Source organism: Crocodylus porosus, unplaced genomic scaffold (genome assembly GCF_001723895.1).
Source record: "Crocodylus porosus isolate Cpor-Errol unplaced genomic scaffold, CroPor_comp1, whole genome shotgun sequence".
In the NCBI taxonomy this organism is placed as follows: domain Eukaryota; kingdom Metazoa; phylum Chordata; order Crocodylia; family Crocodylidae; genus Crocodylus; species Crocodylus porosus.
The window spans coordinates 32408737-32428057 of record NW_017728947.1 but is presented as its reverse complement, the minus strand read 5'-3'; the positions used below and the strand labels follow the sequence as shown (position 1 = coordinate 32428057).

General features: G+C 43.4%; 1 protein-coding gene across 4 annotated transcripts in view; it reads left to right on the top strand.

The window, feature by feature from the left end:
• Window positions 1-19321, top strand: part of SHANK2 (SH3 and multiple ankyrin repeat domains 2) — a 771218-nt gene that overhangs the window by 365861 nt on the left and 386036 nt on the right. For all 4 annotated transcript variants that reach the window (XM_019551544.1, XM_019551542.1, XM_019551541.1 and 1 more), the window contains one exon: window positions 13257-13370. In XM_019551544.1, coding sequence (XP_019407089.1) covers window positions 13257-13370 — 114 coding nt within the window. The remainder of the gene's footprint in view (window positions 1-13256; window positions 13371-19321) is intronic.

The window sequence follows — 19321 nt, the reverse complement described above, 5'->3', positions numbered from 1 at the left end:
GATTTTTAATGTTTTCTTTGTACAGTTTTCATTTCGTGTTTCTTATTTATTTGTTGTTATAGTAAAAAGATAATTTTGTACATTATTTCTTTTATTCATTATTTGTAATAGAGGCAAATTTAATGGCAAGTATTCTGTGCTAGGTGCTGCTGCTTCTATGCATATATATAAAGAGAGAGAGAGAGAGAGAATCCAGATGGGTTTTGCACTTAATATTGCATAATCTTTCACATGCACCGAGAGAGACCATCTTCAGTATCGGTGGTAGGGAGGAGGAATTTCTGTCAAGAACAAGCAGATATAGGAGAGGATCATATGTGGTAAACTGTAAGCTAAAATTAATAACACATTTAAAAACCTAGAACATGATTGAACTGTAACTTAAACTGACCTTCATGTACTCACTTAGTAAGGTCTATGAGTCAAGCTGCACTTCAAATATAGATAAATGTCATGCTGCAAAACACTTGCTTGATAATAGTCTCATTCCACTTACTTGATAATGTTCTAAAATAGATGCAACATTCATATAGTTCTCTTATACTTTGAATATTGATTCTGCCTAAGAGAGTAGGAAGTTGCCATTATAGCCTAAGGTGGTATGAGTTTGGGACTTGCAGTAATTCAGTTACACTTTCCCATGGGACTTAGATGTCAAGGCTGTTTTCCTCTTTGAGGTAGGCATTCTTATTGAGTTTATTAACCACTGGAACTCACACCAAACAAAATCTTTATAATTTTGCAAAGTTTTATCAGATAACTTCCTTTTCTCCAAGATAAATCCCAAATTAATTATCATTCCATGTGATTTCTATAACAGAGCCCAAGACTCCACCCATATCATATACAAATATTTATATAAATAAAACTCTGCTTATTGTTAACTATTAAAAGTGATTCATCAAGAAAATAAATTTTATTGTGTCCCAAACCAATTTTCTAGTTTATAGGTTAGAGCAGAGAAGAAAACTCCAGCAGTAACACATCATAAATCATTTTGTTTCATTCCTTTCAATATATTTGTTTTCAGTCACAAAACCATATACTCAATTTAGATTAGCAATTTTTACTACCTAACGTAAGGTTTTAAGTAAACTTTAGTAATTATTGTAGCAGTCATATTTTAAATATAAAAGTTAAATCCTAAAATTTATTTTGTCTTGCAGGAGGGAGTGGTTGCCAATTTATATCTTTAGAATTTGCTATTAAAGAATCATTAGTTAGACATTAAAGTAAAGAATCTTAGATGTTGTTCCAGATAGGTCTTTAGTACTTAAAAAAGTATTGTGTTATACTTAAAATCCACTGAAGTATGATCACACGTACAAACTAAGAACACTGGCTGGGCAATCAACAGAATTCTCCACTTCTCTCAGATGTGAGCTAGTTTTTCTTCTGTGGAATGTGTTTAGTACAAGGTACATGGCATTCCACTTTTGCTTTTGTTCTCAAAGTCTTCCTAGGAATCACGGGCACTTTCACGTATTCTCAGCTAGACCCATAGGCCATGTCCAGATGAATGTGGCCATGTGGTATGTGGTGCTGCAAACAAATCTGTGGTGCCACATACTGCACATTCCTATGTTCTCTGCGCTGCAAGGGAGAGCTGACAATGTGTACACTGCTCCGCTTTTTTGGATATCCAGGGGCCAAAAAAACCTGCCGAAAAAAAGAGCAGTGCATGTCCGGGCAGCACACACCGTTCAAAAGTGGAGTCGGGCCACCCGGCGCCACGCTGCAGTTGCTGGTTAGGCTCTGTGCAGCAGAATTGCCATTGCTACAGCCCCAGGAGGTCCCCAGGACCCCAGGTAAGGCTGCTGGGGCCAGCCCAGTGCTGGTCCCAGCCTTCTGTACCCCACCCAGGGTCACTTGCCATGCGCCAAAGCGTGTGTGGCACAGGCGTTCCCCAGGGACAAAAAGCGGCAGCGCACCTTGCACTGGCACTACTTTTCCCTAGGGAACCAAATGTCCACACTCGTGTGGATGCAGCCATAGGGTGTGTCCACACATGCAGGCACATTCACTTGCAGCAGCTCAAGTAGCAGCAGAACAAATTTATGCTGAGGATTTGTGCCTCAGCTCACATGCCTGAACATGCACTTGGTGTAAGGCAAATTGTGCCACTTGGGGCAAACTGACCCTGCTCAGCTCCCCCCAAGTCTTCAACCAGGGGAAGCTAGCAACATAAAAAGCTGTCCTGCTGAGCAGCTCAGGGAGCTTCTAAGGCCCAGCCAGTTGGTATCCGGGGACACTAGCTCCTCGTGCCAGCTGGACTGATGAAAATGCCCTAATCTAGAGTGTCCCTGTACCCTCTACCCACTGCAGCAGTCTGACAGTGGGCCTGCTGCCTGGTTGTGACCTGCTGCCACCTACAACAGCATGTGCACCTTTGGACCTGCAGCTCCATGGCTATGCACCTGCCAGACCCAGATGGGAACCACATGACCACCTGGTCTGTGGTATGAGCACTGCAACGCAGACTCTTGCATCTCTGGGCCAGCTGCCAGTGGGCCATGGCTGCACAGTTGGCCTTTGTGTGGCACTGCTATCATGTCTTCTGGTGCCTCTGCTCTGCCATCTGGGCAGCTATCACCTGGAAGATGTGTTCATTGCGGTGGCCCACTTTGAACTGTTGAAGCATGTCAGCCATCTCATCTGCCTTCCAGCTGGGTCCCTTGTGCTGACCCTAGGCAAGCTCCTCTGCCTGGGTCCCACCATTTGCCTCACCAGCAGGGGTCCTGGTGTTCCCTGTTTAAAAATTGCAAATTCTCTGATAAGAGGCCCCCCCCCAATTCTCTCATTAAAATACCCAAAATCTTTGCTCTGAAATTAAAATGAAATAGATTTTATAGACATTAGGGCTGGAAGGGACCTTGGAAAATCGATTGCAGTGCCCCACCCGAGGGGCAATAAGTCAGCTGGGGTCATAGGATCCCAGCAAGATAAGCATCCAATTTTTTCTTGAAGGTGTTCAATGTAGGTGCTTGAACCACCTACGATAGCAGCCTATTCCAGACCTTAGGGGCTTGGACAGTAAAGAAATTCTTCCTTATGTCCAGCCTGAAACAGTCTTGCAGGAGTTTATAACCATTCAACCTCGTCATCCCTTGGGGCACTCTGGTGAACAAACGTTCCCCCAGATCCTGGTGGTCACCCCTGATAAACTTATAGGTGGCCATCAGATCACCCCTGAGCCTGCGCTTTTCCAGGCTAAAGAGCCCCATGGCTCTCAGCCTGTTGTCATAAGGTCTGTTTTCCTGACCTCTGATCATGAACGTGGCTCTTCTCTGGACTCTCTTAAGCTTCTCCACATCCTTTTTGTATTGTGGGTCCCAAAACTGGACGCAGTACTTCAGCTGCAGCTTCCCCAAGGCCGAGTACAAGGGGAGAATGACATCCCGGGATTTGCTTGAGAAGCATCTATGGGTGCAAGTCAGGGTTTTGGTTGCTTTACTAGCCGCAGCATCGCATTGAAGGCTCATGTTCATCTTGTGGTCAATGATGACCCCCAAGTCTCTTTCTTCTCTAGTGCTAGCCAGCGTAGCACTGCCAAGCCTATAAGGATGCTGCAAGTTTATGCTGCTGCATATAAAGATATCAGGTGTGCCATGTTTTATTGATATATTTACAATTTTAAAGCAGTTTGGAAGACTACCAGTGCCTCCATCATCATAATATAATGAATTATAAATATCTATACACTTTGGCATTTGCTTTTTTTTTTTATTATAGAAAAATCAAAACTTCCCCTGCCCCCTTTGGTCACCAAAATGTTGGGCGCTGAGCAGCACTGAGTGCCTGCCCCTGCCCCTCTCTCCCAACCCACTGCCCTGCCAGTGCCCCTTACTCCTGACCCACAGCCTCTGCCTGTCCCCACTAGGTGCCCCACCACAAGCAGCAGCTCAGTCCCAGCACCAGGACATGAGTCCAGCTGCAGCTGTCCCACCCACTGCTTTGTGGCTGTGTGCAGTGCCAGCCTTTACTGTTCTGCTCCCTGTGCCTGTGCTTAGGCCTCAGCAATCCCCATGCCTGGGAAACCCTTGGCTGAGGCTCAAGGACTGGGCTGGACAAGCCCCTTCCCTTCCAGGCTGGCCTCCCGCTCTACAGGCTTCTCTAGGGGATGGGGGGCTCTAAGTCTGACTCTGGTGGCCTTTCCTACCTGGAGTGCTCCCTCATCCCTGACCCCCAGTTCTGTCTGTCTGTCTGTCTGTCTGTCTCTCTCACTCACCCATGCACCTCCATCCTGCTGCCACCTCCACCCCATCACACTCCCCAAGTGGTTCCTGGGATTAGGAGTGCCCCCAGGCTGGGGCCACATGTCCCAATACTGGTGTGGGCATGGGGCAGGACTGCAGTGTGGCAGTTGCCTCTGCAGCCACAGCTCCCACCAGCAGGTCCCATCACATCTGGCAACTGGGCACACAAGTTGTGAGGTTTGTTGAGGGGATGTGGGGTTTGGGGCGTGGGTGTGGGACTTGTGGGGGGGGGCTGTGTGTGGGTGTAGGGGTGGGTGTAGGGTTTGTGGGGGTGGTGTGGGCCTTGTGTAGTGGTTTGGGGATGCAGGATTTGTGGGGGTGATTTGGCAGTGTGGGGTTTATGGGTAGATTGGGGGGGTTGTGTGGGGACTATGTGCAGGTGGGGGGGGAACCATGGATGTGGCGGGGACTATGTGAGGGGGGTGAGTCCCTTGCCTGCACCCTCACATGGACATAGCCCCCTGCCACCCTACCCCACCCTGCTGCAGCAGCAGCAGCCATTGGGGAACTCATGACCAGCTCTTGGCAGAGATCTCTGGTGGCTGCACATGATGCAAAGCTGGTGGTGCATGGCCTGAACCAAGACCAGGCTGGCTCTTGCTGTTATCCAGGCTCCCAGCACTGGGAGGGGAAAGTGACTGCTTCCAAAGTCCCTGACTGCCAAACACTGCCAAACACTTCCAAAACCCCATGTCCAAGGCTGGATCAAATGGTTCTGCGGCTTGGATTTGGTGTGGGTACTTAGGTTGCTATTCCCTGCACTAGTGAATCAAGCTCAATATTTATTTTCTAAAAATAGTCCATGTTCTAATGAAGTGGATGTGTTTCTCAGGAAACACTTCTAAGTGGGTTACTGTAGATGAATTTTTATTTGATGTAACTGATATATTCTGTAACTCAATTAATAACTGTGTTATATGAAGAAATATTATTACATTTACAATATTTCACACTTTTCAAAGCATTTTCTTTATTAATGTGACTACACTGATTCCTTTAGTGTCAAATTGAAGGCAAAATTGGATTTGTTTTGTAGAGATTAAAGATACCTGTTTCAAGTAGGGTTCATTGGAATATACTTAGCTGCAGTTTTCAATGATTTAAAAAAAATAAGAACACCAAAATGTCATCATCTGACGTTCCAGGTTATAATATTAAAGGCTTATAGCAAATACAAAATTTACTTGCGTTACTTATTTACGTTACTGGAAATTTACTCCTGTATGAGTGTCTTGATTACAGTACTTACATAAAAGGAGGAATGTAAAATGATACATATTTATTTTGATATTTTCAAATGGATTTTTATTTTATTTGTGACATTAGGTTGAAGATTGAGCCCTTTTGGATAAAAATGTTAATGCTACAAATAAACATAACATGGTAATCATAGAAAAACGGGGATATGAGAGCCACCATACTATATAGTGACTATATCGTAGAGTAAATTCTCATTATGTGTAATTTTTTTTGCATGTTTTTTTAGTTGGTAGCAAAGTAGAATTCTGTGATATTAGCTATAGGACATGCAGGATATTAAGAAACGATGTGATTCTGCTGAGCATCTGCCTGTGCACATTTCCATGTTACTCAGTTATTTGGTGTTTGTCCAGATTTGGTTTGCTATTTTTAATTAATATAATTAACCAGAGTTCCTGTTTTAAACCATGTTTATATTGTGAGAAGGGCTATGAGGCTTCAAGATGTTATTAAAACCTTATTTATAGTGTTATAGCATCAGACTGTTTATTGTGACTCTCAGCTGAGTGTAAAGAGACTCTGGCCTGCTTTTGCCATAGCAACCACATTGAAGATATCCTTCACAACAGTTATTAAGGACTCATGAAAAGCAAAAGAAAAACATTAAAATACTTGAAATTTTAAAAGTAAATAATTATTCATTTTAGGAGATTTTCTCCTTCATTTAAACATACCTTGTGTGGAGGAAATTGTTGATAGAAAAATCTCTCGCTGATACCAAATGATATTTTGTAATACTCCTCTTAAGTATTGCTTTCATCTCCGTTTTTGAGGAATGAGAAAAATAATTCCCACTTTTCAAAGTATTTTCTGGGTTTCCAATTTAAGACATTTGTGGTCAGAGTTTGAGGGGTGTAATTGTAATTGACTTTGATCAGGTATATGGACATTCATTGTCTTTGAAAAATCAAACTCTGCCTGCCTCAAGATTGGACACCCAAAATGGAGGCACCCAAATTTGGACAAATTGAATATTTAGGCCAAAATGACTTGCTCACAACTACAGTAATTTTTTTCTTCTTGCTATGTGCTCTGTTTCATATCAGTCTTTGATGACTTCTTTTTGTTGCTTTTAAATTTCAGTATTGCCTACCACAAACGTTCAGAAAACCAAAAAGATCACAAAGTCATGAAAATGGAGCAAAAATCCATGTGATGATTTTTTTAAAAGAATATATTTTATGTTTCGGTTTGTCTTTTTATTTTTATTCTCGCAGTTTGTATGAGACAGTTGTAGCATTGCTAACACTTCCAAACGTATAGAGCAGTGGTCTCTGACCTGTGGCTTATGAGCAATTTGTTACCTATGAGACCCTCCAGCTTTACTTGTAGCCACAGGAAATTTTGCTTTCCATACATAGATGTTTCTTCAGATTGACAAAAAGACCAAAGTATGATGTTGCACACGGCACATTACTTCCTCTGTAAGGTTGCCCCAGGGCAGGGGCAGGTTGAAGATCATTGGTTTTGAGTGTCATGATATTGGACCCTGTTACAGGACATCCTGCTGAAGGCACCAGCTCAAAGATTTGCATAAAACATTTCTTGATAGTGCATATCTTCCACCTGCTTCCTAGCCAATGCATTCTGGGAAATAAATTGTGTCATCCCTAGCCTCAGATCTGTCCATCCTCTTGCATCAACTTTTCCCATCAGCTCTTCATGTACCCCTTGACACTCAGTGCAACTCTGCTCTTTTATGGTTTGTCAACAGAGAGTGGAGGGAGCAGACTGGGGGATAGGGGCACAGAATAGATGAGAATAGACCCTGGGGTGCTAACAGTTAATTTGAAGTGTGCCTCAAGGTGCGAGAAGATGAGTGAGGTGTGAGGAGATAAGCGGCTAAACTAAGCAGGTATGTGCAAACTCAGGCTCGTCCCTACCATTCCCACTGCCAGGCCCCTCTGCGAGGAAGCAAGCACTGTAATTCAGAGGTTTCAAACATACGGTGTGCAAAGTCCCACCATCTAGCCTCTGGTGCTGCCCCTGGGTGTAATCAGGCCCACATGGGGTACAATGCAGAACTGGTTTATGGACTGTATTAGTCCTATGGGCCCCTCCTCTTCTTTTTCCACCTCCCACAGCCTACATGATCCAGTAGCTACTCCAGCTGGTCTGGGACCCTCAGCATGTGTACCACAGATCCTGGAGTAGCTTAAATGGACATTGCGTATGGTTCAGCTGGAGGAGCAGTCACACTGCATGTAGTGGTTGCCCGTGCTGGACTACAGCACACACGGCACCTAGTCTGAGATGCACACTGCTCCCACTACAACCTTTGTGGCACTCACAATTACTGTGTGCAGCTCAGGTTCTGGGCTGCTTGGAGCAGGTACCACATGCCGCACTATCCCAGACCTGCTGCAGTGCAGCACAGTCTGGCCAGGGTGTCCACCACTTGCAATACAGCTGCAACTCCTGCTGGGTTGAGCAGTATGGGGTGCCCATTCCAGCTGCTCTGGGGATCCATGCTACATGCAGAATGGGTCCCAGATTGGCTGAAGTGGCCACTGGATCACATATTCTGGGGGAGGGGGACAGTCAAGGAAAGGGAAGGAATCTATGGGTCCAATCCAGCCTGCAGACTGGCCCCATGTCACTCATCTGGCTTCGAGTCCAGCACTGGGTGGCCCAAATCCCAAAAGGTTTAGAACCACTGGAATAGGCTAACCTTTTGTTCAGAGGCATGTGAGCGGTAAGGATGGAGCAGGGCAGCCCCAAGGTTCTGGGCTCCTTTTTTCCTTTGTCTAAAACTACTTTCCCTTTCATGAGGGTCAAAGTTGAGGAGCTCAGCTCATCTGTTGCCACAGCTTTGATTGGATGCTCTTAGCTAGGAGACCAGGGAATTGAAAAGGAATTGCATTAGTGGGTGCACTCCCCCAAAGCAGGTTGCAGCTGTTGGTTTGATCAGAGATTGAGTTTGAGATTCTGTGTTATGAGATTTGGCAACACTGGAATTGTGTTTACTGTCCCCCAGACACTGTCAAATATATATCATCATCCCCCAATTTTAGGTTTCCCTGTATGCCCAGTACTCAGAGATGTGAGTTTATTATTAGACCCAGATACAGAGCTTTGTGTGGGCAGTCCCCCTTCTCCCCTTTCCCCCCAGCAGGCGGCATGGCCAAGCTGCAGGACCACAAGGACTACTGTCTCCCCAGAGGGAGCCAGCATTTTATTTTCAGTAAGTTTTCTTTTTTTTCTGCAGATTTCAGTAGCTCCCTACTTATGAGAAGAGGTTGAGAGAAATGGGCTTATTTAGTCTTGAGAAGAGAAGACTAAGAGGGAGTTTAATAGCTGCCTTCAACTACCTGAAGGGTGGTTACAAAGAGGATGGAGCTAGACTGTTCTCAGTGGTGGCAGATGACAGACCAAGAAGCAGTGGTCTCAAGTTGCAGCAAGGGAAGTTTAGGTTAGATTTTGGGAAAAAACTTTCTCACTAGGAGGGTAGTAAAGCACTGGAACAGTTACCTAGGTAAGATACGGAATCTCCATTCTTGGAGGTTTTTAAGACCCAGGTAGACAAAGCCTTAGCTGGGATGATCTAGTTGGCAATGGTCCTGCTTTGAGCAGTGGGTTGGACTAGATGACTGCCTGAGGTCCCTTCCAGCCCTAATTTTCTATGATTCTAAGAGTGATGGAAAAATTAGGGCTGTATCCTCAGAGAGGTGGAGGAATGAGAAGACACACCAGGTACTCAACTTGCAACTGCCCCAGGGCAGCACTTGGGTCTTATTTTCCTTAACTCATAATCATCACCTTAACTTCCTTCTAGCTCTCACTCAGACATCCATCTTTAGTCCACCTCAGCAGCCCATCCACCCCTATAACTTGGCCCCAGTACCTTCCATTACCAGCCCAGCTATTCGCACACCATACCAACTCCTAACTCAAGCAGCTATTCCAGGCATCTTGGTCCCAAACTATAAAATGCCTGGGCATGCATTGGAGTGCAGAGGAGATCTTCTCACCTATTTCAGGGGAATGCCAAAGATAAATAGACTTTTGCTTTCATCCATCCACACCTGCTTAAGGAGTTGGGATGATAGGCATCAGCCTCTAATCTGTCTCACAGAGAGCTGCCCAGTGCCTACCAAGGCTTGTGTCCTTTTAGAGGCCCTGGAATTCATTATTATCCATCTTGACAGTGTTTTATTCAGGAAAGAATTTTAGTCCAACGTTCCTTGCATGAACAAAGTGCTATGGTCTGTACCAGAAAAGGATTAACCTTACAATTGTGGGGGGGGGAGGGGTTTCTGAGCAGTTCAGAAGGAATTCACTGTGAAAAATAAGAGTGAAGAGGTTTTTATGACTTTCATGAACTTTAAAAAAGATTTGTATTATTTGCCACTTGTATGCCTGCCACTCTGTTTAAATACCAAAAGTCTCTTGAACAGAGTCCATCACACCCAGTAGTGTGGGATTTCTGTGGCAGCTGGCCAAAGTAACCAGGTGACCTGTTTTTACTTCATTATTCTTAACCAGTCTTGACCCCAGATACTCAGAATGATAAAGGCTGGTGGTGTCTCCCAGTACACCAAGCTACTAATTTAGCTTCTTTCTACAAATACTATATTTTCAAGCAGGTCTCCTTAATATAGCCCTGCCACATTTCCATCATTAGAAATTGGTAACACTTAATTATTCATTTAATGATGATCCAAAGTAGAACTCAGAAATCTATTTTGATGAGTAATATTCACTCTTCGTCTTGAATTCACATATGTACTGAACAAAAAACATGTCTTCTCTCTACCTTTAGGCAGGTGCTCTGTTGCACTAGATCCATTTACAGCCGTTACTACCTTGAACATGTCAAATGTTTCTGTGGATGTGAAATACTCAGCTGCCTTCTAACAAACTAAAATTCAAATGCTATTCAGACACAGAAAGAGCTATATAGTTTAGAGCATCAAAGCACTAGCCCCGACTTACATTAATAAAATACTATGTTGGGGGAAGGAGGCAGTCTCTTTCAATTGCTTTCCAGTCTGTGTTCTCCTTTCTCCTGTCAGTCTTAAAATCAGGATTGCGATTTATATGCTTAGTATTATCCATACCAAAAATAATTATTTGCAACAAAAGTCCTTCACTGTCACACATTTATATATCTTTTATCTAAATGGAATCAAGAAGTAGATTCCAGCTTTTAAAATTACATTGATCTATAGTAACAGTAACTTGTTGCAAATCATGCAATAAATACAATGTCCTCTGTCCATCTTTATAAAGAAAGTTCTCCATTTCTTCTTAGTCATCTAGAGGTATGTACACAGTTTTTAGAGGAAGGTTAAAGATATGTAAGAAAATACAAATAATGAACTAAATTTTGTTGTGTTACACTGATACAGATATGAGGACAGGCTTTCACTGATGCTATTCTGGATTTTCATCAAGGTAATTAGGAACAGAATTTGCCCCCAGGTTTTAAAGGATAAAAAAACCAGTAAGACAAATTTCTGCCTTTTGACTATTGAGCTGGTCACATAATATTTAATATTTCTCTTTTTTGGAATTGCAAATATAATTTATATGGCTAAGAAAATATTCTTAAGACCTGTGTTCCTGATACATATATCATGCAGTAACTATTTATGACAACAGCATAAATTACTCAGTTTAACTGAATTTAAGTTGAGTTTCTTTGGTTAGTAACATATAACTTATAAGAAATATAAGTCTGATTTCTTAATATTTTCTTCCTTTTAAATGTAGACAAGGTATGTTTTTTGTTTATTCCCACAACATATCAAATAAAATTAGAAAAATACAAGGAAAAGCAAGCACTGAAATTCAGTTATAACTCTAAATCAGAGATGTGACAGGTATGGCTCAGAGGCTGGATTTGGCCTATGGAGCCATGTCATCTGGCCTTCAGGGATGGAAATGTAGTGGGGTCACTAAAATCAGTGTTAACTGTCACAGTTCCTGGAGCTGTAATAGCCACTGCTTGGCACACCACCAAATTTATTGAGCATGCTGGAGCACGGTAATTACCGCACTCCAGCCGACTCCAGCTTCACGTGTATCAGTGTCCCCATGCTGAAAAATGGTGGCAGGGAGCTTTGAACTAAAACTCATCAAACTTGAATTCAAAGCAGAGTGGAAGGTGTTTGCTTTTCCCTATGCTTCTGGGCTTTGTTGGTTGCTGCTTGGGAATAAGAACACATTCTTCCCCCTTCTGTTGCCAGATGTGTCAAGGGGATTTGGGGGGGGGGGCAGTGTTACTGTTCTCTGGATCATTGGATGTTGGCTGGGATATGCTAAAGTTCCTGCTGGGACTAAAACCCAGAGGTTCCTGATTAGAGGGTCCACTCAGGGTCTCCTCCACTCAGGGTCAGAGCAGTCTCTACATTTGGGATCATAAAGGGATTTTACTTCACGATCAGATTGCTACCAACTGTGGAGTTTTATAACTTTGTTAGCAGTGGGGCGTATGGCCCTCTTCCCTGGATCTCTCAAGTGTATTTTAATAACTTGTGTAGTGGCAGGACACTGACAACCCTTTATTCTATCATTCAGTGAGATTAACAACCTTTTCCTATGAAATATTTTTATTTTACTAGACATGTAAGCTTATTGTTGCATTACTGTTTTAAATGCAGAAAAACAGTTTGCAATGTAGAATTATTAACAGGCAGTTTCCCTTTTGTAATTTCTGCCATTTATAGGTCTGAGTTTTGTCTTTCAGCAATATAAGTGAAGTGCAAATTGAATTTAATTGAAATTAGTAGATTTGCACTGGTGCAAAATGAAACTATAATCAGAATTAGAACCTGTTGTTTTGAAGACCCATTGTATCCTCTAAGTATGGGTATGTGATCAAATGAGCTGTCTGTCTGAAATATGTGATTTGGGGTGTTTTGTTGCTTAAAATGTGTACAAGGTAAGACAACTTGTCTTATCTTTCTGCCCTATGGATTATAGAAAAAGTGCCATATGTACAGTGAGTTATCTGAGATGCTAAAACATTTCTTTAAATGGTACTTGAAAAAATGATTTCAGGTTTGTTTTAATTATTTTTATTCATCCCTAATAGTCTGGCAAAAATAATACATTCACACTGTTATTCTGTAGTTCTCTCTCCTTGCTAAATCGTAAGATCAGTTTCAAGATTTACACCAGTGCAAAGTAAACCTTTTCCTTCTCTTAAAAGGTCATTCACTCCTTTCTGCCATTTACTTGCCCTGTGAAAATCAGCAGAATGTTTTAGAATTCACTCCCACTGAGTATTCTAGCTTTGGGATATACAAGTGTTTATGATGTATGTTCTAACCATGAAATTCATATTACTTGACCTAGATTCCAAATCTCTGGAGTTAACCATTAAATCAAGGGTTGTGTTTTCCTTAGGAAGTATATACAATCTATAAGTAATTAGAAAAATAAATAAACATTGAAACTCAGTTTTAGCAAGTGCCAGATCTTATAACTGATTAACTCTTTCATTCCCACTGTTAGACTAGCCTATTGATTCTTCCCTATTGTTGAGACAGATTAATCATTCATAACATTTATTGTGCAAAAATACAGAAGCATAACAGATTTTGGTGGGGCATATGAAATGTGGAACTCGTAATGGGATCCCTTCTCCATCCCCAAGATTAATGCTTGAAAAGCCCAGTTTAGTATATTGTGCTGTGTTCGTTTTCATTGAAGTGGCAAACAATACATTTCACTGTCTAAATAATCCAGTATTTAAAATCTAATTCAACATTCGTCTTTCTGTTTTGCATTTAGTGTTAAGCATTGGCGAAGGTGGATTCTGGGAAGGCAGCACCCGAGGACATGTTGGATGGTTTCCTGCAGATTGTGTTGAGGAAGTTCAGTGTAAACCAAATGAAAGCAAACCAGGTAAGCAGATACAATTTGACAATAATTTGCAGAGTGACAAATAAAATGTATCTGGCTGAGCACTGAGGCAATCAGCGTTTGAATGGATTTGTACAGCCTTATTGTGCAATGTTGGACATAAGAGAATTGAATAACACTGAAGTTCTGGGTTAAGAAAGGATACAGATGTATTTATTGATCAAACTGTACTTTTTTAGAAGGTAGGTACTGTAAATTACTGCTAGAGCAGATAGGGAGGATATTGTAGGTATTTTGTAAGGCACTATATTGTAGCTTTTTTCTAACAGCATACAAAAAGTCATTAACTGGTTGATTAAACACTTAAAGAAAATTTGACCGTTGACCTCCCACATTGGGACAGTCACAAAATGTGTTAAATTGCCCTTTGTAATAATGAAACTATTCTTTATACAGCGTTCACCTTTCAGTGAATTGTATCTGATGCAGCTGTAATTTAGCATCAAAAGATCTTCTTCCTACACTATAGTCTGTAAGGGGTCAATGATAGAACTGAAAAGCCCAGTCTGGCTACTGTTTAGGATCTGACTAGAATGAGATTTTTTTAAATTGGAAAATAAGGGGCAAATGACTTTTTAAAATTACAGTAATCTTAAAAATTAGGGATTTTCAGGTTTTGGATGGTGGTTAATGTTTCTGAAAATTAAAACCTGTATTTTTCTATGTTCTGATGTTTGGCAGAAGAATGAACACAATTAAGCCTAGTACAATGAGCTTTATGTGGGCTGGGCCAGAATTGTAATGCTTTTGTTACTAAAGCTTCTGTATCCTGCAAAAACATGGTGCTTCTGTTTTGAAAGCACCTTAGAAATATTCAGCATCCTATGAAGTGTTTAAAAGTGTTTTTCGGGAAGAAAAGAACGTCAAACTCCTGTCTACCTTGATTTGGGTTAAGGGAGCACCATTGATGGAAGATACATATCTGCCTTTATGCATATATTAGGGCAATGGATGTATCTTTAAATGTTCAATTTGTTACTTGATAAGTTGGATTTGTTAATAAATAAAGATTTTTTTTCTGCTGCATTTAGCCAGGGCAGAGGAACTGAACTTTTTATTAGTATACACTGGTTCTGTTGTGATGAAGTAAAACAAAAGTGATTTTATTTAACCAGTCTTTATGTTGTCAGATATTCTAGCACGGATGCAGCTAAAAGAATAAAAAATAAACAGGCTTCAGCATTGTGCTTTAAGAATCGTCTAATGAACCATAGTTTCTTTGCCTATTTTAAAGAAAGAATGAACGTATCTTCTAAATAAAAGTTTGTTATGAACCATAACAATGCTCACACTATAAGCGTTGATGTCCTAAGTATGGACAGAATATGACACAATGGTCTAAATGAGCTATTAAGGTGTTAAGAACTTGATGAGTCTATAAAGACATTACAACTATATCTTTGTCATTCTAATATATCAATATTACTAAAATGAGAATAAGTTATCCGTGCATAATTTGCCTTTCATAAGAGGATAGGATTGAAGAGAACATGCTGGGCAAGACTAACAAAGAATTCAGGAGTACAGTGGAACTGGAGGCTTTTATGGGATTTGTTTGTGTTGTTATACAGAGTATGGTGCAGTGAGATGGGGAGGTGATTCAGGAATAAGAGTTAATGTCCAGACAAAAGTTTCCCAATTCCCTGAACAGAAAGGGTGACTGGTTGGCTCTTTAGGGCATCTTTACTTTTCAAAAATGTTGAGAAAGATGAATAAGAATTCATATTTTTGAAAGAAAAGAAGAACCTAACCCATACTTAAGATGCTTTCAAGATCTTACAGAAGAACCATTGGGCTGAAAGACTTCAGATTGATCTAGTGCAATAAAAGTATTATGAATACAGTACTGGTGTTAATTGTTGAGTAATGATTTACCGTAAATAACATTTCCATCTCTACATTACACCCACATCCAAAAATCAGATTTATTGATAAAGATTATCATTGGAAGATCAAAATGACAGTGCAGCTGAAGAACAAAGTGTTAAATCTCTTAATTAGTCTTCAAAAAGATTTTTTCTTTGCACCGATATAATGAACAGATGTCACTCAGTGGGCCACTTTCTATGTCTGCATCTGACTAGTATCTTTAATAAAAACTAGCAACCAGGACATAGGCTTTATCAGGACCCTGTAGAAAGTCGACGCGGCTCATGTTTCCAGATGAATCTGAAAATTTCTTAGCAGACAGGCTTTTGGCATTCCAGAATATGTCAACTGCTCTCTTCTTAGCACATTTCAGAAACTTCTTCCTGCTGAAAGGTTCCAAATACAACTCATTAAGACAGATAACCTTTAGGCTGGATTAATTCAGATTAGTATTATATTGTCTCAGTTTGATTAGTTTTTAGTCATGGAGCTTTATGTTCTAATTAGAAAGTAACGAGTGGCGCCTGCAACTGGTTTTGAATACAAAGGGTTTTTTGTTGTTCAAACTAGAGATAGATAATGTTTTAGATAGATAAGGATGGGATGCAAATCTCATTGCCACATATCTGTAGCAATCTTCATGCACAGTAGGGATTCTTGTATAGATATAAACAATGTAAGCTGTAATTAAATGTTAGTGAGAAAGCTCCTCAAAAATTAATTGCCTGATGCTTTTCAGTGATGTTCATAGATTTAATAGATTTCATAGATTTCTAGGGTCAGAAGGGACCTATTGGATCATTGAAGCTGACCCCCTGCTCTGGGCAGGAAAGAGTGCTGGGGTTAAGTAACCCCAGGCAGGTATTTGTCTAATCTCCTTTTAAACATCTCAGAGGTAGGGGAAAGCACCACCTCCCTTGGAAGTCCATTCCATATTTTGGCAACCCTCAACGTAAAGAATTTTTTCCTAATATACAATCTAAATCTGCTTGCTTTCAGTTTATGGCCATTATTTCTAGTAAACCCGAGGGGCTCCCTGGTAAACAGTGTGCCCTATTCCCTGCTGACCCTGCCTAATAAGCTTGTAGACAGCTACAAGATCACGTTTCAGCCTTCTCAGCAGAAGCTGAAGAGATTCATGTCCCTCAATCTGTCTTCATGGGATCTTACCTGCAGGCCCTCAGCCATATAAGTAGCCCGCCTCTGAATCCTTTCCAAGTTATCCACATCCCTCTTGAAGTGTGGCACCCAAAACTGGATGTAGTACTCCAGCTGTGGCCTCACCAATGCCGCATAGAGGAGAAATATCACCTCCCTAGATCTGCTCAGGATGCACCTACTAATGCAAGAAAGAGTGTGGTTAGCCTTACTTATTACTTCATCGCATTGATGACTCTGTTGCAGGGCACTCCCGCGCCCTGCTCCTAAGGAGGCTCAACCCCTGGAGGGAGAGATGTGTAGCAGGGCACTAGGGTGCTTGCTACTGGAATCGGAGAGTGCGGACTTAGCTGTCAGTCAGCAGGGCAACACAGCCGGGGGGTTGCCGAGGCAACTGACTGGGTCAGCTGACCGAAAGGGGGCAGGGCCTGGCCTTTATAAACAGCCAGGCTGAGGCCAGAGTCAGTTCCCCTTTGACAGGCTGAGAAGCAGGAGCTCTGCTGCAGAGCAGAGCAAGGCAGAGCTGCCTGAATGCTTGAGCTCAGGGCTTTATGTTTGTTGTTGTGATGTTTGTGTAACACCGGAGGACTGGGTGTGGCTATAAGGGGATGGTGGAGGCCTCATTAGGGGCTCCCCAGTAACGTGGGGTGTTCCTGGCACCACAGAGGGTGCAGTGTTTCGGGGTGTCCTAACCCCGGCCCCAGTGGGGCAGTATTGGAGAAGGCCCAGCTGGGCAAGACCCGGAGAAGGGTCTGGGGCCAGGTAAAGGGCATAGTATCTGGGTGCCAGAGGGAAGGCACAGCAGTGTGGTGCCGGGGTGGCGCTATGTTTGGGGGTGTGTTGACCCCAGTCCTGTGTGGGCGATAACTGGAGAAGCCCGAGCAGGGCATAAGACCCGTGAGGAGGGTCAAGGGGGCCAGGCATGGCTATACACCACCTGAGCCCCAACTGCAGGAAGCACGGGCGATGAAACCCCAGTGTGGGGAACCTACCGCGGGAAGTGCGGGCGACGAAACCCTAGTGTAGGGAACCTACCGCGGGAAGCGCGAGACAGAGGCCCCAGAGAGGGCATGAGTATATGAGGCCGCAGGGAATGTGGAGAGACAAGGCCCGAGTACGGGCGGTGGGAGACAGGCCCCAGTGGGGCACAGCCCGTAAGGGAAAAGCCCCAGAAGGGGGCCATTGAGAAGCCCGAGTACAGGCAAGCGCACGGTGAGGGCGGACGCGTGGGTAAGAGCCTGGAGAGGGCAAGCCACTGAGGGGAGTCCCAGAGAGAGAAGCCCTGAGAGGGGAGCAAGCCCATTGAAGAGCCCGGTGAGGGTGAGGGGCGTGTATAGACAGAAGCCCCAGGAGGGGGCGCGTACAAGAGTAGAGTGAGGGAAGCCCCAGGAGAGGGCGCGTATAGAGGGAAGCCCCAGGAGAGGGCGCGTACAGAGAGTGAACAGATTGAGCCCAGTGAAAGTGAACATTAGGGCGGAGGTCTTTGGCAGGACCTCTAGGGGAAGCATGTAGGCAAGACAGCGTCTGGAAGAACTGCGAGGGTTGGGGCGTGCTGCAGGGGAGGTAGGAGGCACGTGACACCCATAGGGTTAGGGCACCAAATTCGTCGGGTACAGAGCTGGGACCGGTAGAGTAAGAGCACCGGGTCCAAGGGGCCAAGTAAGGCAGCCTCCCATTAATCTTAGAGAAACAGCAAAGTCGTGGTGGGCGAGAAAGTGGGTGCTAAACCGGCAACTTGGCACGGTAGGGGCACCAGGGGAGATCACGGCCGCTCCTGGGTCCCTGCCCTGTGACAGACTGACATTCATTTTTGCTTCAACTAAGACTCCAAGATCCTTTTCCACTCCTGTGGTACTCAAAATGGTACTTCCCAGTCTATAGGTGTATTGTTGATTCTTTCTTCTCGGGTGTAGCACTTTGCACTTATCTTTGTTAAATTACATCCTATTTTGATCCACCCACTTTCCTAGTCTGTCCAAATCCTCCTGAATTCATTCCCTACCCTCTAGTGTGTCTACTGTACCCCATAGTTTGGTGTTGTCTGCAAATCTGGACAGAGTGTTTTCTACACCCTCATCCAAATCACTGATGAAGATCAGCTACCTTCCAAATGGGACCAGAGGAAGGCTTCACTGAGACCCTGTGGGTCAAACTTCAAGGAGGGCGGGGGGAGAGGGATCTGGTGGTAGGGGTTTACTACAGGACACAACATCAGGCCTGATGTTCATCAGGAGGAAGAGCTAGATCTGGAATTTTCCAGGCAGCTGGGGGAGGCCATGCATGCAAAGGATGTTGTGGTCATGGATGATATGAATTACCCTGACATCAACTGGGAGGAGCAGTTGACCAGGTCTAGCCACTCACGAAGGTTCCTGATGTGCGTACAGGACCTGTTACACCTTGTGCAGGAGGTACTCATCCCCACTAGGGGAAACGCCATACTGGATCTGGTGTTAGCCTCTGGGGACAACCTGGTGGGGGAGGTGCTTGTACAAGGGAGACTAGGGAACAGTGATCATGAAATGATCCAGTTTGCTATTCAGAGAAAGGTGGGGAGGGTAACTAGCACAGCGCAAATGCTTGACTTTTGGAAAGCCAACTTCAGTGTGCTCAGGGCAGTAGTCAGGGAGGCACTCGGAGCCCAGGGGGTAGCTAGTATGGGGGTCCCGGAAAGGTGGTTCTTCCTTAAGGAGGCTATCCTTGGGGCACAGCAGGACACAATTCCTCTGTGCAGGAAGGTGGGAAAAGGGTCCAAGAAACCTTTATGGCTGAGCGCGGATATCCAGGCTGGCCTGAGGGCAAAGAAAAAAGTGTACTGGCGGTGGAAGCAGGGGGCAGGGACAAAGGAGGAGTACACCTCCCTGACCCGAGCTTGTAGGGATTTGGTAAGGAATGCAAAGGTAGCA